The sequence below is a fragment of the Eretmochelys imbricata genome, chromosome 25 (genome assembly GCF_965152235.1).
Source record: "Eretmochelys imbricata isolate rEreImb1 chromosome 25, rEreImb1.hap1, whole genome shotgun sequence".
Classification (NCBI taxonomy): Eukaryota; Metazoa; Chordata; order Testudines; family Cheloniidae; genus Eretmochelys; species Eretmochelys imbricata.
Genome location: NC_135596.1, coordinates 6,194,134 through 6,214,480, shown reverse-complemented (window position 1 = coordinate 6,214,480; position 20,347 = coordinate 6,194,134). Strand labels below are relative to the sequence as shown.

Here is a 20,347-nt window from a genome sequence, read left to right as displayed (position 1 = left end):
GGGGAAACGCTGGGATCTCCCACTGTGTGCAGGGTATCCTGGATAACCCGGGGGCGGGATTGTGAATTTGTGACAGGAGCTGGGGGAGAGGTCGTGGGCCCCTTTGATCTGGGCAGCCAAGGGGAAAGAGGAAGGGCATGTGCCCCGTGGGCCTAGTCCAGAGGCCACAGGGATGGAGAACTGGGGACACACTCCACATCATGGTGATCAGAGGAGACCCATGTCCACGCGTGGGGGGCGAGGGGAGGCTCCAGGGTCCCCGGAGCTTGGCTGGTCCGAGAGGAGATCACAGGCTGTGCCGGCTTTAGGGGCGGGCTGGGAGGCCAGAAGCAGCATGGCACTGGTGGGAAGGGGTCGCACCCTGCTGCCGCTTGTGCCTGGGGGAGGGGGCTGCCGCCCGCCCTGTGCTGAGACGCGCGGAGATGGGGGCGGGCCAGCAGCCGCCGCCGGCCCCTCTCCTCACCGGGGGCCATTACACCCCCCATGCGCTCCTCCCGCCGGCGTGCGGGCCGATGTGCCAAGAGGCGGAGCCTGGCGGCGAGTGGGGGGAGCCTTGGGCTGGGGGCGGGGCCCGCCCCCCCTTGCAGCCCACGCCCTGGGGCGGGCGGTGCGGTGCGTGCGCTCCCGGCGGGGCGGGGAAGGGTGTCCCGGTCTCTCTCCGTGCGCCAGGGCGCGGCGCAGCCACTCGGGGCGCTCGGAGGCGGAGCAGGGGCCACCCGAGCCTTAGCAGCCGCCGCTTTCTCGGCCGCCTGGAGACACAAAGGCTGCGGATCTCTCCCCGGAGCCGGGCGAGGCGAGTGGAGCAGCTCCGGGCCCCCCCTGTTCAGTCCCGCCGGGGCCCCCCTTGGAGAGCCATGTCCTGCCTGGATTACCTAGCTGCCGAGTGCCTGGTGTCCATCTCCAGCGGGGCTCTGATCCACCCCGCCGCCGCCTCCAGCCTCCCCAGCCCCGATCCCGCTAGCAGCGAGGACCGGGAGGTGCGGGACACGCTCCGGGGCGCAGCCCAGGCGGCGGCCGGCTGCAGGGCGCGCCCCGGTTCGGCGCACTCGGAGAGCAGCAACTCGTCCTCGTCGGCCGGAGGGGGGGACCTGGAGAGCGGCTACACCACCCTGTCCGACGGGGGCGGCGGACCCCAGCGCGCCCCGCTGCCCGGCCACAGCCCCAGCCTCTCCTCCCCGGGCAAGCGGCACCGCTGTCACTTCCAGGGCTGCTGCAAAGTTTATGGCAAATCGTCCCACCTGAAGGCGCATCTGAGGACGCACACAGGTGAGGCCGCCTCCCCCACTCTGCCCCTTCTCCCCGCGTGGGGACCCCCACCTGCCCCCGACTCTGCGCCCTCCTTGCGCGGCCCCCCCCCCATCCTGCCTTCGCCGCTCTCCGCCGCCTCCGCTCTCACGCTCCTCCCCCGGCCCCACTTTCCTCCCCCCCGCTCCTGCGCGCGTGTTCTCCCTCCTCCCCCACCCACGAGGGGCCCCGCCTTTACCCACCTCCCCTTGCTCTTCCTGCACCCCCCTTTCCCTCCTGGGGACCCGCCACCCCACTCCACCGCTCCAGTCCTTTCGCATCTCCCCAGTACCCCATGGCCCCCCTCATGGCCATAGGTAGGACCCCCCCCCCCGTCGCTTTATCAGATGGTGGCTTTATCCTGCACCGATCTCCCTCCTTCGCCCCGGGGGCTGTGACCCCGCTTCCCAGGCACCCGCCCCCGTGACCTACCCCGGAGGCCTCCCTGTGGCTGGTGGGCGGGGGGGGGGGGGCCACGGTGATGTCACTTCTTTTTGCTGGGGCGGGGAACGGGGGGGGTTAAGCCGTCTGAAGTTGTGTCCAACCCCCGCCCCGCTGCGTGGAACAACGCCACTTAATTTCCATTGGCCTCAAATCCAAGAGTTGCAACCCCAAAGGGTCATGGGGCTTGCCCAGGGCCCCAGTCTATTGCCCCTCCCCCCACCCTTCTGTGGGAAGGGCGGGGCTTGGGCTGTCAGGGAGGCGTGGCCCTGGCCTGTGACACGCTTCCCTTCCTTCTCTGCCATGCAACACTGTGCAGCTTTCTTTCTGTGTGCGTGGTGGGGGACTGGTACTGAAGTGTGTGCACACCAGGTCCTGGTGCCCGCTGCCCTGTGTGACCTGCTCCCCACGGATCTCCTCCATGGCCCTGGTTTCCGGGAGTAGCGCCCATCCCCGCTGACCTCTGGACGTGGCCGAAGCCCTTCGACTTTTGAAAGTGGCCCTGTGTGGCTTGTAGTGGGGGGCAGGGGGCCTGGCCTGCCCCCGAATCCCGGGGCTGGCGCTTCCTGCGCACTGAGTCTGTGGGGTGCAGCCGGCTCTCGGGGAGGCACAGGGTAGGTCACAGGAATCCCTAGGGCAGCTCTCCCCTGGGCACGAGGTCGCCTGGTGCCTCTCTGCCTAAGGTGGTGGGTGGGGCTGGTGAGAGGCAGGAGGCAGAAATGGAAGTGAAGGGGGAGGGGGCAAAATCCCAGCACAGGGCGGAAGCTTCCTGGTTTCCTGCTTCTCTGTCTCGCCCTGCACTGGGGAGGCTGCTGCACGTGCATTGGTGCCAGGCAAGGAGGGTGGAGCATTGGCACCGAACAGAGCAGAGGAGATCAGGGAGGGAGTGTGATTAATTTCCCCCCCCCCCGTTCTTTCTAATTGGGCAGGGTGGCAGCATGGGGGAGGAAAGATAAGAGGCCCTTTATTAGTAAGCCTTGGTTCTAGCCACAGGGCGAACAGGGCAGGGGCTGAATGAGTGTCTGGGTTACTGTTCTTAAGCGTGGGTTCAGTGGGCCTTACCTGCGGATTCTTGGGGAGACGGAGGCCAGGTACTGGAGACCACCCCAGGGATGCGCTCTTCGTGCGGATGCAGCTTATATCCTCAACGCTGTGTGCTCCCTCAAGTGAAATAAGCTGGCCCGATAAAACTGCACTTCTTTGCGGCGATAACTGTGCCTATATGAGGGGCCCTCTGAGTCGGTCAGAGATCGTGCCCCTGACGGACGTGGGGATGCTGGCGGAAGTCTGTTGTGTCGATCAGGCCTGCCTGGCCCCGAGCCGTGAGCTGGTCATGCTGGTCATGTCACTGGCCTCTTTTGCAGTGTTAAACTCACACTTAATGTAAACTGCACGGAAATATATGGTAGGGAGTGGCTTATTGTTAGGATGATCTTTACTGGCCCATTGTGGGGAGTCTTGCAATCCAGCGTTAGGAAGCGTTTGGATCCAGGACTTCTTTTTGGTCTTGGCAGGCATCATTGGCAGAGTTCAGATCTGGACTGCCGCCAACCCAGAGGCCGTGAAAGTTTGGGGTTATACAGAGACCCAAAGCAATTGGGCCCAACTCTCCTGTCTCTCCCCAGGGAATCGGTGGGGTCAGGTGTGTTTGTGGGAGATTGGGAGTGGGCCTGCAGTGTCTCTGCCCAACCTCAGGAGGAGCAGAGGGTCTCATGGAGTCGGCAGCTTCTTCCCATAGTTGCCACCATAGTTATCAGTCAGCAAGATGCCGAGGCGTGAAACCTGGCGTCCCAGTGAGGATGCATTGAAAGCCATGGCTGGCTTCTTCACTCCAAGTGCTCCTAGGCACCATAACGATGGTGGCACCAGTTGGGAGCAACTGGCTGCAATTATCTGCTGTCCAACATGACCCATGAGCCCTGCCTTGATCAATGGTGTGTATAATCAGTTGTGTTGGTGGGGGCGTTGGTTTAGCTTCGCTGAGAGCACATTGTTGTCCTTTGATTTCAGTGTGGAACTGCCATGCTGGTTCGCTGGCTCCCTGTTACCAGGGAGGACGGGGGCTGGATCTTGGGAGTGACCTCTCCTGGTCTGCGTGGAGAGAGACCTGGTCAACGGGCCTCACCCTGACTGGGGTAGTTACACTGATGATGTGCACCAGTGCAGAGCCCTACTGTAGAAGTGCGGATGCACTGATGTACGGTGACCTGCCTGGGTTCACCATCCTCTGGCTTCAGATAAGGCCACAACAGCAGTGAGTTCTGAGGGCTGACCATATGCTGGATTAATTTAGGCAGGGTAGTAGCTGGTTAATGGTAATGTGCATATGTAAAGGGGGCCCTCCTGGGGCGTAATACTCATCCCCAGTGTGATAAAGTCTCTCCCAAATTAGAGCCTGGAAGAGATCTACAGGTGCGGCTTGAAAAATGCCCCAGCCCACAGTGAATAGGAAACTTGCCCTGCGGCGTCTGGAGTGGGGATGTGAAGCCATTGGTCCGTGCAGTATTCGAGGGCTGGACTATACGGTTTTTGCCCTGGTATAACTATGGGTATGTCTGTACTATGGGGACTATATTGGCATAGCTGTGCCAGCATAACCCCGTAGTGTAGACACAGCTGTACAGAACGGGGTTCTTCCGTCAGTGCAGGGACCCCACCTCTCCGAGTGACAGCAGCTTTCTCCCTTCACCTAGCTGTGTCTACTCTGGGAGATAGGGCTGTGTCGCTCAGGGCTGTGGATTTTGCACACCTCGAGAGACGTAGCTATATCGAGCTAGATTTTAGGTGTAGAACAGGCCCCAAATTGGGGTCCCGTGGTGCTAGGAGCTGTACGGACCCGAGGAGCGGACAGAAGATTGAGCAGTTTTACTAAAATTCCTCTGAAGCCCTTTGAAATCCCCATGGTGGGCAGGTTCTGCCTGGTTTTCCCTACTCCTTCCCTCATGTGTCCTCGGGGTGTGGCTTGCTCCCCTTGCACACGTGCATGCACACCCACTCCTTTTGCACGCTCACCGAATGCCCAGAGCAGTCTCAACATCCCCACTGTACCATTTCCACGCTGTGTGTGGGTTGCTCCAGGGTCTCTGCCCCAGATGCCTGCCACAATGTTTTTGGCCTAGCTATCTGCCAGTTTCTTCCTCCTGTTGGGGTTGTAAGATGGGGGGAGAGGAGCAAGAAGTATCCTTGGCTTGTCCTTCATCTCTCCTGTGTAGAGCCAGTGTCCCCGGGGCCTGCTCAGTGCTTGGCCCACTCTTGCTAAAATTGTAGCAATTAGGCACCCGACTGGTCTTTTACGACCCAAGGAAGCTGGTCACCTAGATCCTATGAGAGGGCTGAGGAAGGGGCCTGCCATGTCGAGATGCTGACTGCTCGTGACTCTGGTTGAGGTCAATGGGCGTTGTGGGTGCTCTGGAAACCAGGCTTTGTTCTGGGTACCCTTCCGGTCGAGCGCTTCGGGTTCCAGACCTGATCCAAAATGGCCTTGCCTGAAGCGCTTCCCGGATGCCTCCCATGACGTGTGTTGCTTTCCCTTTTGTGCTTAGGTGGGGCCGCTCCAGTTTCCCGCTGGGAGGGCCGCCCCCCGCCTCTGCTGGCCGGTTACGCCTCACGGGGTCCTGTGTCGGGGCGGACTGTGTGTGTCTCGCTTACCCCAAGCTGGCATCCCGGGGGGCTTTGCTCCCCCGCAGATTGGCTCTGGTGTGCCCGCAGAGAGGCAGCCGGACTCTGGCCCGTGGCATTGTGTGCTGGGCACTGAGCTGCGGGGTCTGCTGTCGCCTCGTTGGGGACAAAAGGCCCCATTGTGGTGTGATGGCTGGACTCGGGACGGTTTGAACTTGAAGAGGCAGCGTGGTTTGAAATAGAGGCACTAGGAGCTGGGGCGCTGCGGGGGGGGGCGAGGGGGTGTCGCTCAGGACGTCAGCGGAGCCTCCCCCCCCCCCTACAAAGGAGCAGCTAGAGTGTGGCTGGGCTAGAGGGTTCTTGTAACCTGAGCCTCTGGTGGGAGGGAGGTGGGGAAAAGCCAGGTCCCCTGGGGGTGGTGGGGGGTTGGAGCCAGGCTGCTGGCAAAACAACCGAGGAAGCCCCAGGAGAGAAACCTGATTTCCTCAGTGGCTCCGTCCTCCCTTTCCAAGGAAAGTGGCTGCTGGGGGAGCGAGTTCGGCCTTTGCAGAGGGCTGGACCCAGAGGGCGAACAGAGAGGGATGGGGCAGCCTAGGTGCAGAGCCTTGGTGGCAGGAGGGAGCGGAGGAGGGGAAGGCTGAGGCCCTTACGTGGATCAGTGTCGGAGCCAGCCCTTTGCTAAGGCCTCTCCTCTGGTAGCACCCTAGTGAGTGGGAGATGCCCAGAGACAGGCGAGAACCTACAGAACAGCCGTCCCCAGTGTGGAGGGGGACAGAGACCGTCCAGCGGGAAGTCCTTACATTTGGTCCCTGGATGCCACGGTGTCTCCAGAGTCCCAGTCCACTAGGCCACCCTGCCCCCTGTTTTGAACACCTCGTTTCTCTCTTGGGGTCTCCACCGCTGCACCCCCTCTCCCCAGAAGCACAGCGTGGTTGGGTGACTCACCGAAGCTCGTGCTGTGAGTCAGTGGCAGAGCCGGGAATCGAACAGCAGCATTCTCGCTCCCAGCCCCCTGCCTTGTTGACTGTAGGTCCTGCAGGTAAAGAGAGCTGCACGGGAGCTGCCTGGGATTTTCAGAGCCCCCGAGGGAGTTACTCTCGACTCCCCCCGACCGTCAGGGCGATGTGGACGCCTGACTCCTGCAGCTCCTGTGCACGCCCCGGCCGCAGCAGGGGGGCAGCTGGTTCTTCCATGGCCTGGGGGAGGGGGGGTGTGTGTGTGTGTGTGTTGGAAGCGTGCGGCAATTGGTGTGTGCTTGCCTGGAGGTGGCACGGTTGGTACCGAGCATGGAGAGTGCCCAATCGCAGGGTCCGAGGGGTGCGGACCCTGGGGTCTAAACTGCTTGACGCCGTCCCCTTTAAATCCCGGCTGTTAGGAAACCCCCTGAGTGGCGAGATTATCTCTGCACTGGGCTGAACTGCAGGGGCTGGAGCTGCCTTAAGATGCCTGGGTTGGGCCCTGACAGACCCCCCGCCCCTACTCCTTCTCCTCTGCCTTTGGACCATCCCGTGGGCACAGTCCCGGACGCCCTGGTTCTGGAGCAGGGCTTGAACCGCTGAACGAAAGCACAGGACGTGGAGGAGGGGGCAGCCTCCATGCTCCGGGAGGGCTTGTGGTGCCGCAGAGCCGGATGATCCCGCGCCGACGGAGCCTCTGTCCTCGTCTCACCCCGCTGCTGCGACGGAGCTGGCTCAGGGCTGGTGACACAGATGGTGTGTGAGATTCCCTGGCTGCACGCGGCGTCGGGAGCCCATGTGCCTGTGTCTTCTGGAGCACGGGCGGGAGAGGGAGTCGCTTGCATGTGGCGTTAACCCATGGAGTTCCCAAAGCAGCTCCTGGCGCTGCCCCCCGCCCCTGCCCACAAATCCCCTGCCAGGAAGTAACCGTGCCTCTGTGAACCCAGAGCCAGGGCTGGGACCTCCGTCACTGGCTCCCACCCCCAGAGCAGCGACCCGGAGCCAGGGCCTTGTCCTCGCTGCCCTTCCTGTGCTGAATTCTTGCCCTGCCGGTGTTTGGGCCTCCCCTCTCCTCCCCTTCTAGAGAGGATCAGCCTGAGCTGTAATGTCTGGCCTGGGGCTCGGTCCTTTGGTGGCTTGGGTGAGGTTTTTTGTTCCTGGCTTTAATGTTTGTTTTTGCTCCAAGACAAAAGGGTTTCCCAGCTCCCGCACCCAAACCCTGCTGAGCTGGGCTGGCAGGATGAGTCATGGGGCAGTCCCCATGCTGCCTGTCAGCCTCTCAGCAGCCCCTGAGAGCTGCGGGGGAGGAAGGGGCGTGCAATTACTCCTAGCGGGGAGGGTTGCATTGAATTAGTCGGGTGGGCCTGGTCTCACGCCCTCTGAAGTTCAAAGGTTAGGGCCTCCTCTCTGCCCCTCACCTGGGCCCCCTGGCATTGAACGATGCCGTGGCCGTAGCCAATGGGAAACCCAAGTGTTTAGCTTGGCAAGCCGTGGGCAGCTTCGCTCACATGGCAGCAGAGGCAGGCCGGGCGTGCGCTCGGGGCAGCGAGCCACGACTCAAGATGCCTTGGTCCCCATTAGCAGCTCTGCTGCCGGTGTCCGCTGTGACCTTGTGCGGGTGACCTCTGGGCCCCCCCTCCACCCTCCAGCTAAGTGTCAGTGGCATTTGCCCACCTGGGTGCAGTTCAGTGTCCATTCAGTGCCTTGCAGTGACCAGAAAGCGCTGTGGGTATGGGCTGGATGCGCTGGGAGGGGCCGTGGGCTTTATGCGGGTAGGGATGGTGAAATGAACAGGGATCAGAGCAGATCTTCCTGGATTTAGCCCCTTGCACAGGATGCTGGTTCTAAAAGCTGTCCAGGCCCAGTGCCGCCGGGGAGCACCTCTGCAAGGAGACCAGCCCACCCTGCTCTCTGTTGGCGGCTAGCCTAGCCTGTGTCCCCTTCGAATCACAGCCCGCTGGCAAACCCAGCTGTAGCTGCTTTCCCCCACTGCTTGCTGTCCCCTGGCTTCCCCCTCCGTGCAGACAGCAGGCACAGCGTGGGAGGCAGGGAAGGGGCGGGAGGTTATGCCTGACCTGAGGAGCTTTTGACACTTATGCGGAGCGATGGGCCGGCTCCGACACCGCGCGGCTCTCTGGCCTCTTGTGTGACACAAGCTGTTCTCCAGGGCTGGGGGCTGGGCTGCAAATCCTGGGGCCTGAAGTGTGCGCTCCCATCCCCCGCTCTTGCCTCCTGCCCGGAGCGTCTGGCTCGCTCCGGTTCGAGGCAGGACAACCGAAGCAGCGGATGCATTTCGAGCAGGTGCCAGCTGGGGTCTGACGGTAGGCGTAAGTGGGCATAGATGGGCAGCGGGCATTTCTCTTCGTGTGCTGGGGAGGGGCGGCAGGGCTTGGCCTCCCTACCAAAGGGCTGGATCCAGGGGCAGGGTGAACTCAAAGGGACGCTGACCAGTGTCTTAGGGCTGGTTTGCACTGAATACTTGCATTGGCGTAGCTACGTCTCTCCGGGTGTGACAAATCCCCTCTCCCCCCGCCCCCGGCCGTGCTGGGGCGATGGAAGAATTCTGCTGACCCCGCTACTGCCTCTCGGGGCGGGGGGTTAACCACAGGGACAGGAGAACCCCTCCCATTGCTGTCGCGAGTGTCTCTGCTGTCACGGTGTAAGAGTAGGCATACCATTGACTCGCACTGCGTGCTGCAATCTGGGTGGGCACAGAGCAGCCGAACGCCTTTCCCGTCGAGTTACCAGGGTTTTCAGAGCACGTCCCGGACGTCAGGGAGCAAAGCTTTTCAAAACACAGAGGAAGTAGTGGTATCCCTGTTTCGCAGATGGGGAAACTGAGGCACAGGAGGGCTGTGACTTGCCCTGGGTGATGCTGTGAGTTGGTGGTAGAGCCAGGAATTCTTACAGCCCCTCGCCCATCTAGCTGCTGCCCTGCGTCCCTCTTGTTTGTGCAGAATCTGAGCTGAGTAGAAGTATTTTAATGAAGAGGGCGAAGGAGGTGGGCCTTGAGAAGCGCAACGTGAAAGCGGCCAGTGGCTCGTGTGGGGATGCGAGCCTGGGAATACAGACAAGCAAACAAGACTTTCAAGGCATTCATTATTAATCGTCTGTGGAGGTGTTACTAATACAAAACTCCAGGCAGCAAAACCAAACCACATAATGCATCACAGGCGGGGCAGGGCCCTTCTCTTTCTGTGGTGGGGGCCTACTGCACGGGGGCCTCGCTAGGGTGACCAGATTTCCCTGAGTGAAAACAGGACTCTGTGCGAGGCCGGCCCAAGTCATCCTCGCCGCCCGCCCCATCCCGCCCACGTGGGACCAGCCCGACCTGCCTGGTGTTGCCACCTCCCACCCCCACCCCCCGCAAACGTTCCTCCATGCCCCCATAGCAGGGTGGGCTCCACTCCTTTGGGCAAAACTGGGCATTGGTCCAGCTGATGATCAGTTGGTCAGAGCAAACCGGACCAGTGCCCAGTTTTGCCAAAAACGTCGGGACACCTGGGATGGGGCTTAAAAAGGGGGATTGCCCCAGCCAAACCGGAAGGTAGGGTCGCCCTAGCCCGTGGCCCCTGATCGGTGCCGCCAGGTGCTACTGTAACGCTAATAAACATGCCTGTTAAATTCAGGTCAATGGTGGCCAATGATCTGTCAGATCTCCTAGGCACAGCTGCTACGACGTGCTTAGCATGACACTCTGAGAAGCCCTTCTGAAGTCCAAGGGAGCCCGGTTAAGCCTGCCAGGTGCGGTTTGCAGGGTTGGGGGCTAGAGGAATAAGCAAAGACTTTTGATTTCATTTTACCTTGAAAGGGTCCCCTGAACATCCCACGCTCCTCTGCCAAGCTTGGGCTGTGACTCACGCTGGGGCTGGGAAAAAGCTCTTGAAATTGGAGCCGCTTCTGACGCCGCCCAACTCCTTTGCCCTGGGCTTACGCAAGTCAGGAGAAGCTATTTGTAACACCAGTGACGGGGGCTGTGTTTTCCTGTCGAAAACCGCTGTGTGAGATCGTGCCAACTGGTGATTGTGCAGTCAGGGGAAAGCCTCTCGTGCGTGGGATTCACAGAGCAGAGTGATATGGTTTAAATGTTTCATAGTCGTGTCGCTTACCAGGGGCAAAGCTGTGAGTGGGGGAGGCTGGTCGCCCCAAATCTATGCTGACCTTAAAACCTTGACACTTGGCCACCTCATCATTCGACGACTGACAGATGGGTGAAGGAGCTTCTTTCTGGCCCGTGGAACTCCTTGCTACAAGGGATCACCAGGGTCAAGAGTTTTGCAGGATTAAAAAAAAGATCACCCAGAGTTCAACAGTGCGGTTTAAAGGTACAAGCATTTTGGCAGGGAGATAAACCCAACTCAGGGCATGAATTGGCTTCTGGCCATAGGGGTCAGGAGCCAGCTTTGCTGGGGGCAGATTACCCCATCACTGCTTGCTCCTCCTGCTGAAGCAGCTGGTGCTAACCACTGTTTGAGACAGGAGACTGGTCTAGAAGGGCCCCTGCTCTGATCCAGTCTGGCAATTCCTCTGCAGTCCACCTGTGTCATACGTTGTGGAAAAAAAAAAACATTTAAGGAAGTTTAACTTGGCCCTAGTCTCTGCCTCTGCACCTGTAGATGCAGGTGCTTCATTAACTGTCCAACTGCACAGTGGTAACCCGCTGATACGTGGCCTGGAGGGGTCAGTCAGGATCAGACCTGAAACAGCCATGGGTCCAGTGATATTCCCCTCCTGGGCCTTGGGACCCTTCTGCTGGGGCGAGGGGCTGGGTGGGTTAAACCGGAAGAAAGGACGCAAGTGGCAGATTGTGTTGGAATTTCGCTCACTGTTGATCCAGTGACGATCCTGTCACACTTGTGATTGCAGGAACCTGCCGTAGCCTGGAACGGAGCCTAGTGAGATTAAGCCCTGGGGTTCTCTCGGCGTCTCGCTGCAAGTGGCTCTCGGCTTTGTCAGCCCAACTGCCCCTTGTACAGGCCCCCAGGAACGCACGGCCCTTATGTCTCTAGTACTGACGCTCCTGGCCCCCTTGATCTCAATGGGGTGTCGGCTCTCTTCGAAATACCTTCAGTCCGGACAGTGTTTGCGAGTCCAGGCATAGCCTACAGCTGACCAGCAGGGGGCGCCCTAGTAAGAGAGGCAGTAGTCACTGCGGGTGGAGCGAGATTGATGAACTGGGGGCTAGGCTGGAAGCCCTGTGCCCAGCATCTAATTAGTCTCTGGGGAGGCCGGAGCCGACCGCATCTTAATTTGAGGTTTTAATTTTGCCTTCATCCTCTCTGGATCTGTTTTTTTTAATTCTTGCTCAGGTCAGTTGCTTTGTGTCAGGATTAGGCAGATGGGGGCGGATTAGAACCAGCAAACGATCCCCAGGGGTTGGGTGGGCTTGAAACCCTTGGCTGAGCCTGTCTGCTGGGCACTTCTAGTTCCCGGGCCTGGCGTAGTCCTAGCTGTCCTCTCGGCTCGCCGGAGCGGGCTGCCCGTGGGCGGGGGGTGCATGCGGGGTTTGTGTTTCCAGGGCTGTCTGTCCGGGGCGAGTGGGCATTGGGCCTGTCCCAGCACAGCGCCCCCTAGCCTCTCTCTTTCGCACAAGCCCTGCACCAGGGTCAGAGCCCAGAGCCGGGGAGGTGGGTCTGTTGCAGGAGAACTGAACTGCCCCTTCCTGGGGAGAAAGGAGACTCCCCCCGATAGCCTGACCGGACCTGGTTTACCAGAGAATGGCTGTCGCGCCTGCTGCTATTCCCGATTTCTCCCTGCACCCAGCTCTGCTGCTGCCCCTCAGTCCTGCCCCACAGCCCCCGCTGCTGTTCCAGTTCAGTGCCTCCCGGCGTCCCAGTTCTGCTGCAGGGCGGTTCGGGGACACGGGGAGCAGAGCGAGCGCACGCTCACGGTTCCCTGGTAACGCAACACATGAGATGCTGATCGCAGCTGTCTGGGATCCGCTCTCTGACTCTGCGGGGGGGAAAAGACTCACATGGCAGAAGTATCCTCAAACCCAGGGAAATGTGGTGTGTGTCACCGTCCTTAATTAGAACAGGAGGACTTGTGGCACCTTAGAGACTAACCAATTTATTTGAGCATAAGCTTTCGTGAGCTACAGCTCACTTCATCGGATGCATTCAGTGGAAAATACAGTGGGGAGATTTTATATACACAGAGACCATGAAACAATGGGTGTTACCATACACACTGTAAGGAGAGGTTTCAGAGTAACAGCCGTGTTAGTCTGTATTCGCAAAAAGAAAAGGAGGACTTGTGGCACCTTAGAGACTAACCAATTTATTTGAGCATGAGCTTTCCTGAGCTACAGCTCACTTCATCAGATGCATACCGTGGAAACTGCAGCAGACTTTATATATACACAGAGAATATGAAACAATACCTCCTCCCACCCCACTGTCCTGCTGGTAATAGCTTAACTGTAAGGAGAGTGATCACTTAAGGTGAGCTATTACCAGCAGGAGGCGGGCGGGAACGGACCTTTTGTAGTGATAATCAAGGTGGGCTATTTCCAGCAGTTCACAAGATCGTCTGAGGAACAGTTGGGGGAGGGAGGGGAATAAACACGGGGAAATAGTTTTACTTTGTGTAATGACCCATCCACGCCCAGTCAAGTTAATTGTATCCAGTTTGCAAATTAATTCCAATTCAGCAGTCTCTCCTTGGAGTCTGTTTCTGAAGTTTTTTTGTTCATAGATTATCAGGGTTGGAAGGGACCTCAGGAGGTCATCTAGTCCAACCCCCTGCTCAAAGCAGGACCAATCCCCAATTTTTGCCCCAGGTCCCTAAATGGCCCCCTCAAGGATTGAACTCACAACCCTGGGTTTAGCAGGCCAATGCTCAAACCACTAAGCTATCCCTCCCCCAAAGAATTGCAACTTTTAGGTCTGTAATCGAGTGACCAGAGAGATTGAAGTGTCCTTAATTAGCGTGCTGCCACCTAGCTGGGACAGGGGAGATTGTTTTGGAGGGGTAGGAGCCAAAATGAATGATTAACTTTCCCTTTCTCTTTGCCTCGTTCTCCAAGCGGCATTGCTCTGAGCCCTTCCCCAGGTCAGTCCAGGGACTCGGAGCTCACACATGAGAGCTGCATGAGATCATGTCACTGGCCTGCCAAGCCAGCTGCCCCTGGCTAGAGCAAATGCCCAGAACTTGGAGCCTGCAACTCACAGTGCACCTGGGTTGTTTGTCCAACACTGTTATTGGACCGGTGTGTGTAACACTGCCCTCCGCTGGGTGGAATTGAAACTGCTCAGCTGTGTGTCATAGACCCTATAGGGTGAATGGCTAGTGGAGAGTCTCCTTGAGCTGAAGTGTTAAGAGCCTGTGCTGTTGGAGCAGGAGGACTGGGGGAGGCCAAAGGGGTCGGGGTGGGGGGGGCACAGGGACCGTCTGGGGGAGCCCAAAGGGGTGGGTTAGTGGTGGGGTGGGGGATATGGGAATTATGTGGAGGAGTCCAAAGGGGCCAGGGTGGGCCTGGGGACTGTCTGGGGGTCCAAAGAGGTTGGGGTGGGGGGCACAGAGACTGCCCGGGGGAGTCCAAAGGGGTCGGGGCAGGGGGCACAGGGACGTCCCCCATGGGTTCCTTGCTGTGTCTCACCCCCTTCCCTCCCTTCCCCGCAGGTGAGAGGCCGTTCCCGTGCACCTGGCCCTACTGCTCCAAGAAGTTCGCGCGCTCGGACGAGCTGGCCCGCCACTATCGTACCCACACCGGGGAGAAGAAGTTCGCCTGCCCGCTCTGCGAGAAACGTTTCATGCGCAGTGACCACCTCACCAAGCATGCCCGCCGCCACCCCGCCTTCCACCCCTCCATGGTCAAGCGGCAGGGCTGCCCCAGCGTCTCCCCCAGCGACTCAGCGCCCGGCAGCCTGGCGGGGAGCCCCGTCGCCAGCCCTGCCCCCAGCCCAGCCAAGTTCCTGTAGGGGCTGGCGCTGCTCCGAGCGGGGAGCAAGTGGCACGGACCCCAAAAGGTGCCGCCTGGCACAGGCCAGCCCAGGAAGCCACTGAGAGGGCCCGGTGCCAAGGCTGCCCTTGGATCTGTCAGGGGAGTGAACCGTCCGCTCCTCCCTGACGGGGTCTTGCTTACGGGGCTCTTCCTCTCCGTGTTCTGGGTGTCTTCGAGCAGCGGCCTCTCCCCACCTGGCTTCGTGGTGACGTCCAGCGTCCCCCACCCCCGGCCTGCGTGGCACAACGGTCGGGCGTCCAGTCCCGCGGGCTGTGCTGTGCCCCCTTGATGGCTGTGGAAGGGGCTGGTGGGGGGTGGCCACGACCTCGCCCCGGCTGCCGCCAGCCCCTCCCCGGGGCAGACTCCTGCATGGTGGTGGGACGTGGGACGTGGCACCTCTCCGGGAACCCCCGGCTACCACCGTGCCAGACTCTACCGGCTTGACTTGTTACGCCCTGGAGATGCTGAGGGGCAAATCAGGGCCCTTGCCGCCTCTCTGCAATGACACTTCCCCAGCAGGGGGCACCCTCGGGATGGTTCCAGCTTACACCTTGGGGGCCCCTTGACAAAGGCAGCTTAAACCAGGCCAGTTCTGCCTCCCGTCCGCAGAGGCCGTGACTGCTTCACTCTTGGGACAGAAGGCTGCTCAGGGAGGAGACGGCCAGTGGCCGAAGTCCCCTGCGTCTCCCACTTCCCCTCCCCTTCTGGAAACCAGGACCTGCTCCCCTGAAATTCTCCCCTCTGCCTCTGCGGGAAGCCCAGCATATCTATATAGATATAGATATCTCCCTCCCGCTCCCTCTCCCAAAGGGGAATTCTGAATATTTATTTATACGGACTGATGCCCCCCAGCTGCAACCTTCTGAGGCCTTTGCAAGCTGTGGGTGTCTGGCCAGTGGACACAGACTGAGTGACTGGCACTGGGTGGGTCATGTACCTTTCGAGTGACTCTCAGTCCAGTCCTTGCCATGGGGTGGGGCTGGGCTTTTTAGGCAGGAATCTATTTATGGACAGAATCGGTTTTTATAGCTGTGGAATCAGGGGGCGGGGATAAAGAGGGAGGGTGTGACAGGCGCTTCAGCCAGCCTCTTTGAAGGGGGTGCGGGTTGAGAATTTGTCTACGCAGCATATTGCTGCTGGATCCTGGCCGTGTGCAGCTGTTTTAAGGGGAGCTTGGGCCTGCGTTTAGGTTCTTGGTGATTTGGGGGTTGCCACAGATTTTCCGCGCTCCACCGGAGACCTGAAAACTTGTAATTTAATTTTTTCCCCAAAGAGTGCTCAGCACTTTAAAGACACAGGGAGCCCCTTTGAGGTGGGTCAGGTGGGGCGCCCCAAAAAGTCAGTCAGTCACTGCTGGAAATATAGGGCCAAGTGCCTGGAGTCCATCGAGAGCAGGCCTGTCCCAGAACTGCACTAGGTCAAGTGTATTGATCAGAGTGGACTAGTTTATTGGCCCAACAGCGGTTACATAGCAGCCTTTCTCAGCCAAGTGGGACGCTCCATTTGACTCTGCCGCAAGTAGCTGCACTGAAGTCCCTAAGAGTGTGTCTACACTCAACCTGCTGCAGCTGCATTGGGGGAACGCTTGGTGTAGACCCCGCCTAGGCCGAGGAGAGGGCTTCTCCCGTTGTTCTTGGCAGTCCACCTTCCCGAGAGGTGGAAGCTAGGTCGACGGATGAATTCTTCCATTGCCCGGGTGCTGACTGCACCAGGGGTTTGGTTGGCTTAACTACGCCGCTCGGGCGTGGATTTTTTCACGCCCGGCAGAGGCGTAGCTGTGCTGGTGTAAGTTCCCAGTGTAGACCCAGCCCGGAGGTAGGTCGGGGCTGCAGGGTGGGGTGCAGTAATGCCCCTGGTTGAGTCAGCTACGAGGATTGAACTTGGGACCTCTGGCTCTAAAACCAGTGAGTTTGTCGCCTGAGCTAAGCGCCCAGCTCCGTTCGTTCTGTCGCAGTAGCGGACTCTGGGGTCTGACCACTAGAGGGGGACAAGGAGCTGCCCCGCGTGATTTTGTAGACGCGGGTGTTCTGCCTGCACTGGGGATCGACCAGGCTGGAAGCTCGTGTGCCACTGGCCAGAAGGTTGAACATCAGCTATCCCCATGAAGCCTGGAGCCTTCCAGGGCTTCAGCTTGAGCCCAGGCCGATTGGCCTTGGTGGAGCGAGTTTTTTTGGGTCTCAGGCAGTTCCCGGGGTCCCACCACCTGGGTAACAAAGCCATCGGTGTAGCTGGCATGGCTCTCCCCTCCTGCGTTGGACCAAGGAGGGAACTGGCCCTACCAATGCCCACACCGCACTTGTTCTGGGCATAGGCTGCTCTGTATCCACGCCTCTCTCAAGCATTACAATCCAGGCATGCTTTAGATCAAGAAGCAAACCCCTCCCCCCAGTGCTTTCCCTGGGCTCTGTGGAGAGAATCTCGCCCCTGGGAACGTTTCAGAGACGTGTCTGGGATGGTCTCCTGGGTGTTCCTCAAGCTTGGTACGGCTGGGAGTCGGACCCCTTTGCCCCATCTCCGTATTCCGTGTGGCCCCTGGGTCCCAGCTCTGCAGGACCAATCTCCAGTGGCGTTGGACTGTCTCAAATGGCCCAGGTCGTTGGACTGTCTCGAAGAAGCCAGCAGCTTGCTGGGATTGGGGCCCGATCTTGCAGCGGCCAGGATTCCGGCGCCAGAGCTCGAGGACTGTGCGGAGCTCCTCTGGCTGGACCTTGTCTCTGGCCTCCTGAACTGGGGCTGCCGGGAAGAGACGCCAGCCCAGCTGGAGGACCCTGGTTCTGGGAGCAGCGGCCGCCTCTCGGGGCGGCTCGCCAAAGGCCACCTTTAAAATACACTGAAACGTACTGCATTAGCCAGCATGTCCCTTCTCACGTCAGTGTTGTGCAATGGGACGTGGCATCCTTTCCTGCCCGTGCACATCAGGCCGGGCTTTGCAGCTCACAAATTGACTGGCCTTTTGGGAGCTGCCTGTCTCTCTCTCTCCTGCTTTTGGCTGACGCTTCAGGGGGGATCTGTTTCCAGCAAGAACTGTTGAAGGAGCCCAACCTTTCCCACCAGCTGTCTCATGCAAGGGTGTCGCTGGGTGACTATTCTCTGGGGTGGTCCCAGGGCCCCTGTGATGGGGATAGGGCGGGGGGGGGGAAGTGGCTTATGAATGGCTAAGTGGGTGGAGGAGGAGAGGAAAGGAGGGCACTTAATGGACCAGTGAGGAGAGGGCAAAAGCAGGTGATCTAGAAACAACCTTTCAGGAAGGGCTCCATGGCTGGGGCGTGAAGTGGTTAGTGGCCTGAGCTGGTGCGGGTGAGGCTGGCGTCTCCCCTCCCCAGATAAGCCTGGCACCGGGCACCGGGCTGTCACTGGCTCTTTCCTCTGCAGCAGCCAGCGGTGTCCCCAGTTCGTAGCCCTGACCTGGAGCGATTCTGACCCAGCCCGCCTTAGCCGTCCTGCACCAGTGCATGCTGGGTTCCCCGATGTTCCTGTCCTGTAGCACTTGGCATCATTGCTGGCGTGGGGGACGGGACTCAGGGGTAGGGGACCCTCGTAGGCTGGGCTGCTTTTGCTTAGTGTTGACGGCACCTGCGAAGGCAGATGTTGGTGACCCAAGGAAGCATCGCTGAAGCCTGCGGGCTGCCCTGGGTCCCTGCTGACCCATACGCAGCCAGTGACCTGCATGGCCTCAGTTTCCCCACCGCGGTGAGAGGTGGCCATAGCACTGAGCAGGGCCACTTGGCCCCCACCGAAGCTAGATCAGGAAGGGCCCTGTTATAACCTGGGCAGTGGGTGTGTGGTCCCTTCCAAGGATAGGGACTGGCAGAACGCCGTGTTGTGGGGGAGGAGGGGGTCCAGTGAACTGGGGGTGGGGGGAGGGGCTACACTGCCTCCACCAGCTGAAATTCCCTTTGTGGCGTGTGGGGAGATTCTCTGTGGGGACTTGCCAGCTGGTTATTAAAGGCCGTTTGTGCAGCACGGGGCCGCCTTGGCAGCCTGGAGATGCCAGCCCTCCCCTCCCCTCCCCCTCTCCAGCTCCAAAGGGGTCCTCCCCCAGCCTCCATGCACTTATTTCCTCCTTATTTATTACTGATTTCTCCCTTTTCCCCCAAGGAGTTGAACTGGAATAGGCCCTTTAAGAATACAATGCAGTCGCCCCCTCCAGACGCTGCCGTAGGTTGCCACAAGTGGCGGTGTGTTTGCCCCTCTGGTAATGTAGGTTCTCTGTATTCTGCCCTCCGCCCCTGGCATTTCCTTGGGGGCGAGGGGCTGGTTGGCTTTCAGTGTCTTTATTAATCCGGTCCCTTTATCCCTGAAGGTTCAGAGCACCAGTATCGGGGTGGGGAATGGGGCAAACTCCGTTGTCACGGGGGCATAATCTCCCTGCAGTCGCTGTTCCTGGGAGCGTCCCTCGCTAGGGGTCCACCCCTGCGGTCCTTTCTCATGCAAAGCTTCCATTAAGGTCTGGGCCCTAGATCTTCTCCCTCCCCCAGCTTTCCTTCCCCCCCGCTATTTCTCTGCCTATGCAGTTGGATTCTGATCTTGGTTGCATGGGGAGTAAATCTAGAACACCCCTGGTTCCAGTGGAGTCACTCTGGATTTACAGGGGTGTCGGGGATCCTTCTCCTGGGGGTTCTGCTCTCTTCTCGAACTGCTAAATGGAAAGAGGGGATGGGTCCCAGTTAAACTGGAGGGTGGTTCCCATATGGAAAAGACTGAGTCCCTTCACCTAGTGTAACCAAGATCCGTCTCAACCAAGAGCAATCGAAAGATGCAGGTTTATATCTGGGCTCCCCAGATTCCATGCAAAGTGGGTATTTTTCTGGCTTGTGATTTTTAATAAGTGTGGTGAGATGGTTTCTTTTCTTACAAGAGGGAATAACTTTATTCTGTGTGCGTGTGATATTTCTACAGAGTCTCCTCTATCAGAGCTGGAGTTATATAAATAGATCTCTATACAGTAAAATCAAATGCTGCTGCTTTTTTGGGGGGCGGGGGGACCCCTTACTTTTTTAGTGCGACTTTTATAGAGCGGTTTGGAACCAGGACTGACTGGGTGACGAGGAGCCGGCTGGCACGTGTGAGTGGGAGCTCGCATTCCGTGCTCTCAGGGGGAGCTCCTATCCTGACCAACCCCCCCCCCCCCCCAATCACAGGTGGGAGAGGTCCAAAATCGGATCTGCTTGTCCCAGGGGCCCTTGCTAAGCAGATCTAATGAGAGGAGGCACCATTTTAGATGTGAAACTGACTCCTTAGGCAGAAGATCAACCATGTGGCTTAGGCTTAAACAGGACATAATTGGTGTCTAGGCCTTCGGAGTCTTCAGTGGCTCGAAGGCACAGGATTACTAGAGCCCTGATAAAGCTAGATCTTCCCCCGGCCCGGTCCACGCTTAATTTGGAGCTTCCTCTGTTTTCACCCCATCTGCCAGCCTGCACAGTTCTGCCTATTGCAGTGCATGACTGGTAGTTGAGATCAATTCCCAGCTCTACTGCTGGCTTGCTGTGCAATCTCCGGCAAGCAGTGTCTCTCCGTGCCTCAGTTTCCCCTCAATAGACTGGCAGCAGGGTAACACAGAAACCTCATAGCCCTGGCATGAGGTTAAGCAATGTTTCCTGACCTCCTGTGGTGGCAGAGAAGCACCAGGTGGCCTCTTGTGTCCTTGGGCCTGACCTTTCAAATCCTTCTACTTACTGCGTGCAGATGTGGTCGCCCCATCTCAAAAAAGATATATTGGAATTGGAAAAGGTTCAGAAAAGGGCAACAAAAATGATGAGGGGTATGGAATGGCTGCCCTATGAGGAGAGATTAATAAGATTGGGACTTTTCAGCTTGGAAAAGAGGTGACTGAGGGGGGGGATGTGATAGAGGTCTATAAAATCATGACTGGTGTGGAGAAAGTAAATAAGGAAGTGGTGTTTACTCCTTCTCACACAAGAACTAGGAGTCAATAAATAGGCAGCAGGTTTAAAACAAAAGGAAGTATGTTTTCACCGAATGCACAGTTGACCTGGGGAACTCCTTGCCAGAGGATGTTGCGAAGGCCAAGACTATAGCGATGTTCAAAAAAGAACTAGATAAGTTCCTTGAGGATAGGTCCATCAATGGCGATTGGGCA

The 20,347-nt window shown here is 58.9% G+C and overlaps 1 protein-coding gene across 1 annotated transcript; it reads left to right on the top strand.

Moving 5' to 3' along the window:
• The first annotated feature begins 654 nt into the window (after positions 1-654).
• On the top strand, positions 655-19,200 carry KLF16 (KLF transcription factor 16). The gene is made up of 2 exons (XM_077841941.1): positions 655-1,266; positions 13,923-19,200. The coding sequence occupies exons 1-2, from the start codon at positions 855-857 to the stop codon at positions 14,219-14,221; spliced, it is 711 nt and encodes a 236-aa protein (XP_077698067.1). The 5' UTR covers positions 655-854; the 3' UTR covers positions 14,222-19,200.
• The last annotated feature ends 1,147 nt before the right edge of the window (positions 19,201-20,347 follow it).

What these genes read in the sequence shown, in the direction of transcription:
- KLF16 (XM_077841941.1), top strand. Translation starts at nt 855, where the DNA reads ATGTCCTGCCTGGATTACCTAGCTGCCGAGTGCCTGGTGTCCATCTCC. An exon ending in GCATCTGAGGACGCACACAG is followed by an intron (nt 1,267 to 13,922) that starts GTGAGGCCGCCT and finishes CCTTCCCCGCAG; the next exon opens with GTGAGAGGCCGTTCCCGTGC.